At 50.6% G+C, this 8,183-nt stretch overlaps 1 protein-coding gene across 1 annotated transcript; it reads right to left on the bottom strand.

The window, feature by feature from the left end:
- Positions 1–320: 320 nt before the first annotated feature.
- On the bottom strand, positions 321–7,975 carry PARS2 (prolyl-tRNA synthetase 2, mitochondrial). The gene is made up of 2 exons (XM_023187829.1): positions 7,881–7,975; positions 321–2,616 (listed from the first exon to the last, which is right to left on the bottom strand). The coding sequence occupies exon 2, from the start codon at positions 2,585–2,587 to the stop codon at positions 1,160–1,162; it is 1,428 nt and encodes a 475-aa protein (XP_023043597.1). The 5' UTR covers positions 2,588–2,616; positions 7,881–7,975; the 3' UTR covers positions 321–1,159.
- Between the last annotated feature and the right edge of the window lie 208 nt (positions 7,976–8,183).

Raw genomic sequence — 8,183 nt, 5'->3', positions numbered from 1 at the left:
CCTGCCTCAGCCTCCCGAGTAGCTGGGACTACAGGCGCCCGCCACCTCGCCCGGCTAGTTTTTGGTATTTTTTAGTAGAGACGGGGTTTCACCGTGTTAGCCAGAATGGTCTCGATCTCCTGACCTCGTGATCTGCCCGTCTCGGTCTCCCAAAGTGCTGGGATTACAGGCTTGAGCCACCGCGCCCGGCCCCACCCGATTTTTTATGTGGGGGGTGGGGTGTGTGGGAACAGCCAAAAAGGAAAGAAAAGGAGTAGGAAGCTGTTGCACTGTTAAAATGGCAGATGTTATCATTGTTTCAAATTAATGCGCAAGGCTCATTCCATTAGTTTCACTTTATTCAATCAATAGAATGTGATCTCAGTGGTTAAGCCGTCTTAATAGGGCCAGGTCTCTTGAGGTAGTTTTTGGGCCATCTGTTAATTACATCGACTTTCCAGGAAACAGACTATGGAGAATGAGAGGAATCAGACTGCCTGTCACAAACCTCTCGTGGAACCCCCTAGTGACACCTATAAGGACGTTACAGATCTAGTTCCAGACTTCATAGATCTAGTTCCATTTTCTGAAGTTACAGATGGGGAAACTGAGGCCCCAGCAGGGGGCGGGGATGTATCTAAGTCACTAGTGAGTTGGTGGCAGTCAGGTCTCTTGATTCTTTTCCCCATACTCTCAGCCCAACTTCTCAGTGGAGGGGCGCTGGCAGGCCTGCTCTCTGGACAGAATGTAGCAAAAGGCCCGTGGTCAAACTGATATGGGGTGGGGAAGGTTGAGGGGCCCTCAGCCATCAGCCATTCTCATCCTACACGTGAAAAACTCAGCTGAGAGAAGGGAAGTGACTTACCCCTCAGGGTAAGACCCAAGACTGGAGCTTGGCTCTCCTGCCTCTCAGCCTCCTAGCAGAAGTTTCCACAATGGAATACAAAAGGAAAGGTATTTGGCGGCATGGCCAGTCTGGAGAAAAGGATCAAGTTAATGACTTTAAATACAAATAATCTGAACACATGACTAGATAAAAATTGGTTTCCCTAATGTGATCTCACCCTCCATGAGCTGTGCTGTTTCTGGAGAGAACAGTCCAGGAAAGGGGTGTAGGAAAATGCAGTGTTAGAATGAACACCAAGATTGCAAGATGGGGGCAGGGGTGGGCTGGGGGTATTTAGATGGTCTGCACTTGGGTCAATAAATCCATGACTCCATCTTTGGTGAGGAAGACCACCTCACCAGTGTTCTGACACCAAACCTCAAAATGTGCAGGGTCCTCCAGGGCCCTCTTGCCAGCAATGATCACAAAGGGGTAGCCAAACTTGTTGGCATCTTTCAGTCTGTTTCCGATGGTCAGATGGGTCCTGTCGTCCAGCAGCACCTCCCCGTGAAGCTGGGGCACTGCCTCTGTGATGTGGTCGCACAGCTGCCCTATGAGCTCAGAGGCCGCCTCCTCCTTACTGCCCTTCTTAGGGGGGATGAGGCAGGCTTGGTAAGGGGCCAGTAGGCTGGGCCAGCGGACACAGTCTTCTGTAGAGAGGACTTCAATGGCAGCAGCCAAGATCCGTGTCACACCCAAGCCATAGCACCCCATTTCAGCCAGGGATGGTTTGCCATAGACATTGGTAAACTGGGCATTGAAAATGGATGAGTACTTGGTACCCAGGTAAAATGTGTGCCCCACCTCAATGCCTTTGGTTTCAGTCAGTGGGCCCTGGCAAGCAGGGCAGTTCATCTGTGACAAGTCTAGTGTCTCCATGTTGGCTGAGAAGCTGCAGTGGGGACAGATGACAAGCCGGTCCTCTCCAATATCCACAGGGAGCTGGAACTCATGAGACATCGTGCCCCCGATGCTGCCGACATCAGCCTGGACCTTGACAAATCGCAGCCCTAGCCTGTTGAACAGGCTGCAATAGGCATCACACACCAGGTTGTAGGTCTGCTGGGCAGCCTCTGGGGAGGAGTCAAAGGTGTACATATCCTTCATGTAAAACTCTCGGCCACGGAGAAGACCAAAGCGGGGCCTGGGCTCATCCCGAAACTTCCTTGTCACTTGGTACAGCAGGAAGGGAAGCTGCTTGTAGGACAGTTTCTTCTGGGCGGCAATTAAGGCTGTAATGGCTTCCTCGTGAGTTGGTCCTAAGCAGTATTCCTTGCCATGCCTGTCTCTAAGTCTTAGCAGCTCCTTGCCCATCAAGTCCCACCGGTTGGTGGCTTGCCAGAGCTCTGCCGGGCTGAGGCTGGGCATGTTGACTTTCTGGCCCCCGATGGCCTGCATCTCCTGGTCTATCACTCGCACGAGCTTCTCCATGGCACGGACGGTGTACGGCAGGAGGTGATAACAGCCAGGGCTTGCTGGGTAGATCAGGCCCACCTGCAGCATCAACCGCTGGCTCTTACAGGTCAGGTCACCAAATTTGTCCTGCAGGGAGAGCACCTGGTCTTCCCGAAGGTTCTGTGGCTGGAACACACGAGACAGCAGCAGGCGCCGCCCACCTCTTGGGGCACAGTGGTGAAACCTGCGAGGAACATACCCAGAGAGCTGGCGGCTGCAGGTGGCCAGGGCGGGCAATGCTCTGCATCTTGTCAGCAGCCCTTCCATGACACCCTGGCACCGGGAAGCACGGGCACCTGGAGAAAAATGAGTTGTGTGAGAATGAGCGTCACCCGTGTTCCAACACCATGAAGCAGCCAACCCAGTCTGCTCTCAACAAACTTTGAAGACAGCCACTGATTTTGCAGATACAAATCCTTCCATTTCTAATATCCTAGCAGATCAAAGCACTATGTCTCTAACCTCGTACTTCCGTTTTTGAAAAATCAGTATTTTCCCTATTATAAAAACATTAACAACATCCTGTGGAGAGACAGCATTGTGTAGTGACTGCACAGGCTCTGGAATCAGGCAGCCTAGATTCCAGTCACGCCTCCCATGGGCTGCACCCTGTGTAGCTGGTGACATGTGTCTTAACCCCTCTGTGCTATTTCTTCATCTGTAAATGGTAATAACAACAGGACCTACCTTCTAGACTTACTGTGGACACTTAGAAGAGTTATAAAAAGTTCTTGGAACAGCATCTGGCATGTACTATGAGCTCAACTAATGTCTGCTATTATTATTATAGAAAAGGGGGGGGGGGGGGGGGGAATCTGGAAACAAACGGGCACGCTGGCTTACGCCTGTAATTCCAGCACTTTGGGAGGCCGAGACGAGTGGATCACCTGAGGTCAGGAGTTCGAGACCAGCCTGACCAACATGGCGAAACCCTGTCTACTAAAAATACAAAAATTAGCTGGGCACACGCCTGTAATCCCAGCTACTTGGGAGGCTGAGGCAGGAGAATAGCTTGCACCTGGGAGGTGGAGGTTGCAGTGAGTGGAGACTATGCCACTGCATTCCAGCCTGGGCAACACAATGAGACACTGTCTCAAAGGAAAAAAAAAAAAACAAAAAGAAAGAAAACTGTAATCCCTCAGCAAGAAGTCAACTGCAGCTGACGTTTTGTTGCTATCTGTCTCTTGCAAACCCTGTCCTTTGCACGTCCCTCTCTTGTCCCTCTACCTGCCCCAACATTTAAATGTCATGGGCCTCTTCCCTCTTCACAGCACATACTCCCTGGACAGCCCGCATGCTGAGGGCTGACTCAAAATCTCCACCTGCCTCCCGGAGAATACATCAGGCAGGTACTTCAAACTCCGTGTCCCAGAATGAACTCAGCATTCTCCCCTCAAGCCCACTCCCCCTCCAGCACTGCCTGTCATTGTGAATGGCACCAAAAGTTGCACTTTGCCCAAACCAGAATGTGGGGTTCACCTGCTCTGCCCCTGTGTCCCACATTCACAGCCCTCTTGGCCCTGTCATTCCTACCTCTTCATTTGCTGTTCAGTCTGTCCCTCTTCTCTCCACAGCCTCCGCCCAGGTCCAGGCCACCCTCATCTCTCACCTGGACGGTTGCCACAGCCTCCCCACTGGTCTCCTGGCTTCCATTCCTGCCCTCCTTCAATCCATTCTCTATACTGCAGCCACAGGGGAGACTTCCCAAGCACAGATGCTAACAGCTTTTCTTGGTTAAAATGGCCTCCTGCTACCCTTAGAATAAGGTCTAAGCTTCTGACCTTCAGGGTGTACACAGCCCCACATGGGCTGACCCCCCATCTCACCACTGCCCCCTCTCTGATCCGGCTTCGCCATGCCCCCCTTTTTTTGAAATGGAGTCTCGCTCTGTCACTCAGGCTGGAGTGCAGTGGCGCGATCTCCGCTCATTGCAAGCTCTGCCTCCCATGTTCACGCCATTCTCCGGCCTCAGCCTCCCAAGTAGCTGGGACCACAGGCACCGGCCACCACGTCCGGCTAATTTTTTTGTATTTTTAGTAGAGACAGGGTTTCACCATCTTAGCCAGGATGGTCTAGATCTCCTGACCTCGTGATCCGCCTGCCTTGGCCTCCTGGAGTGCTGGGATTACAGGCGTGAGCCACTGCACCCTACCCCATGCCCATTCTTAAACATACTGTCCCTTTTGCACAGAACACCCCTCTCCCCTTTTCCTGCCAACATCTCGTCGTCCTCCAGGCCTCAGGATAACCATCCTCTCCCCAGGAAGCCTTTCTTGTCCCACTCCCCATACCCCCAAAGGGCTGGCTTTTCCCGCACAGCCCACTTGTCTCCTAGGGTTCCTGCCCATTTGGCTGCCTCTCTTCTCCCAGACACTTGGCTCAGTGCAACCAAGGACCTGTCTAGCTTGCTCACCACTGTATCTTCAGCACGTGACAGGGGCCTACTAGACATTGTCCAATAGGCAAGTATGTTTCTCTGATTTCACAAAATAATCTCACATTTCTAATGGCAGTACAACATTCCATTGATTGACCACATCAAAAATCAGTAGTTGGTTTTCTCTGTTACACATAATCTACAATGAAGAGAAGGCTTTTTTTGTCATATATTTGGGAGAGGCATTGAAGAATGGAATTACTGAATCAAAGGCTATAAATTCTTTTGAGATTTTTTGTTTGTATTGCCAAATTTAGTGACTACCTCTACTTTTCAGCACAGTCCATGCAACAAAGCTCCCAGCAGTATGCTGGGAATGGGTTACTGATTCCCCTCAGCTCTAGGGAGCTGGGATCTCCCAGCTGGTTACCTCTAGCAGCCTCAGGTCCTCCAGCTGGTTCTCTCCAATCTCAAGCAGCCTCATCCATTTCCCCTGTGCACTGTACAAATGTTTAAAGGTGGTAAGGCACTGCCACAGAGCCCTAGTGTGGTGGTGTAGGAACGTACAGGCCATGGAGGCAAGGCACATGTGGATTCACCCCTGGCTCCATCACTTCCTTGTGATCCACCTTACTTAGGCTAGTGGCTCCAGCCAGAAACTCATCCTTGATTCCTCCTAAAGCAAATGAGTCTGTCTCCAAGGTTTCCCTTAAGTCCACCCTCTCCTTTCTGGCCCTTACTGCCTCAACATTGGGTTAGCCCCTCAAAACCACTTGCTACGTGACAGTTGCCCAGTGGTTCTGAAATTGAATCGAGCATCAGAATCACTGGAGGGCTGGTTTTTTTTGAGACAGAGCTCACTCTATGACCCAGGCTGGAGTGCAGTGGTACAATCTCAGATCACTGCAAACTCCGTACCCCCAGGCTCAAGCAATTCTCTTGTCTCTGCCTCCTGAGTAGCTGGGATTACAGGCATGCACCACCTTGCCCAGCTATTTTTCATATTTTTAGTAGAAACAGGGTTTCACCATGTTGGCCAGGCTGGTCTCAAACTCCTTGACCTCAAGTGATCGGCCTGCCTCGGCCTCCCAAAGTGCTGGGATTACAGGCGTGAGCCACCATGCCTGGCTGGGCTTGTTAAAACAGTGATTGCAGAGGCCCATCTCCAGAGCTTCCGATTTAGTAAGTTTGGGGTGTGGGCCGAGAACCTGAATTTCTAACAAGTTCCCAGGTGACACTGATGCTGCTGCTCCAGGGACCCCAGTGGGAGAACCACTGCAGGGGTCTAGCTGTGTACCACGGATGACTAACCTCATAAACTCCATGAGGATGACAGCTATGTCTATTTTATACCAAGTTTTATCTGTGGCATTCAGCACAGTACCTGGACACAGTGGACACTCAATACATGTTCTTTTTTTTTTCTTTCTTTCTTAAAAAATAGAGATGGAGTCTTGCTATGTTGCCCAGGCTGGTCTTGAACTCCTGGCCTCATGCTATCCACCTGCCTAAGCTTCCCAAATTGCTGGGATTATAGGTGTGAGCCACTGTGCCCAGGCTCAATACATGTTCTATCAATGCATGAACTGAGTACTTATTGAACCCTGTCAGTCCAGTCTCCGTATTAGCCTCCAGCTAAAAAGACAGCTGACCCAATCACTCCCACTTACAATCCATTAATGGCTGGCTCTCATGATTTTCTCAGAATGGCACCAAAGCTCTTCATATTTTGATCCCAACACACCTCTTCCAGCTTCTTATCCTAGCATTCCCCAAGTTGCTCATCATTCTTGAAACAGACTGACTCCTCAAAACCCCCAGCAATTCTAACTCGAATTCAAGGTTCACTTATTCTAAGAAACTTTCTCCAACTCCTCTAAACAGAGAAAGTCACCTCCTCTGTGCTCCACTGCACACACCTCTTTTTAGTATACTGTACTAGAATCACGTCCAAAAATATTTTTGAGGAACTATTGTGTGCCAGGCATTGGAAGCAAATGATGTTTCACATACATTTTTTTTTTTTCTTTCTGGGGATGTGTACAGGGGCCAGGAGGGGAGGTTAGTGTCAATGTTTAACGTTCTATTCCTTGATGAAATTACAAGTTCATGAAGTTTTACACATCTTTAAATTTCAGAGTCTAGCATAACGCCTACTATTTAGACTATTACTATTTGTTGATCAGCATGTTGATAAATTAAGAGCAAAGTAAAGGGGTGCAATGATATAATTCTCTGGATAATTTAAACGAGAGCTTTGAGCCCTCCTCCTCCACATTCAGCGTGTCTGTCCTCAGACCCCTCAGCTTATACAAACAGAAGAATAAGTAGAATTATCTCAATTTTTCAGTTATCTACAGGGAATATCTAGAAAGCAATATAGTAACTAACGTATGCAACACTTTAGGCTCCGGCAAACAGCCTCTGAGTCATTCAGTCGATTTTTTTGAGTACCTACTCTGTGCGGGACACTGTCAGCCCTTCCAGCCCAGGCCTTTTCAAAGATTCTTTGACTCACTATTGCCTCCTAATCTAATCAGGAAAGTTGTACAGAGTGTTTACAACCGTACCTGATACATAATATTAAGTGCCACAAAGTGCTATTATTATTATTATGATGCCCAACTCAGAAAAGGGAGGCTCTGAGATATAAAGTCGTTTGTGTCAAGCCACACAGCAAATAAGCGCAGGGTCAGACCGGGAAGGCAAGGTTCCCGCCTCCAAATCCTAGTTTCCATCACGAACTGTGCTACATTAAACAGCAACGGAACCCTAGGCCTAGTTCTAAGAACCGGCTCGGCCTTCACTCGCTCGGGGTCCCTGGTCCAATCACTTCGCTCCAGACCTCCGTTTTCTCCAACATAAACAGGGAAGGCTGGCTCGGGCACCAGGTGGTCCCAGGGCCTTTCCAGAGCTGGCACTTCGAGAACACCGTCTGACTCTCACGACGACCGAGGGACAGACCAGGAACTGCTGCCCTCATTTTACAACGGAGGACACGGAGACCAGGAGACGAGGAGTATCAAAAGTTTATGTGATTCTCAGCCCGCCCCAACTCAAGGACGGGATGCAAGTGGGAAATGGACACCAGGGTCCTAGGTGTCCGCGCCCAGACCGCGTGCCCGCTTCACTTCGCTGCCCGCGCCCGTCCCTCAGGTCTGGCAGTCACCCACGTTCACCTACCGCAATCCCCAGCCCACGCCGCCCGCAAGTCTGCCGCCGCGCTAGGACCAGCGCGCTTGCGCTTCGAGCAAGCCCGCCCTTAAGCCTTGCCTCCTGCCCTTCTCGCCAATCGCAAAGCCGCGCTCACGGGGGCGGAGCCGAGTGCAGGGGCGCTCTGGCCCCGCCCCACGCCAGACGCCCGTGAGAGATTTTCCGGAAGTGTAGCCAAAGAGAGAGAACCCGGCTTTCTTCAAGATCGTTGATTGGCCAGGGCAGCCAAGAGTAAATCACCGTTCCGGAAGTACTTTCTAGGAACTTGGGAAG

This window comes from Piliocolobus tephrosceles, chromosome 1, assembly GCF_002776525.5.
Source record: "Piliocolobus tephrosceles isolate RC106 chromosome 1, ASM277652v3, whole genome shotgun sequence".
NCBI classification, from domain to species: Eukaryota; Metazoa; Chordata; class Mammalia; order Primates; family Cercopithecidae; genus Piliocolobus; species Piliocolobus tephrosceles.
Note: the sequence above shows the minus strand (reverse complement) of the source record. Positions and strands in the feature narration are given on the sequence as shown.

What these genes read in the sequence shown, in the direction of transcription:
- PARS2 (XM_023187829.1), bottom strand. Translation starts at nt 2,587, where the DNA reads ATGGAAGGGCTGCTGACAAGATGCAGAGCATTGCCCGCCCTGGCCACC.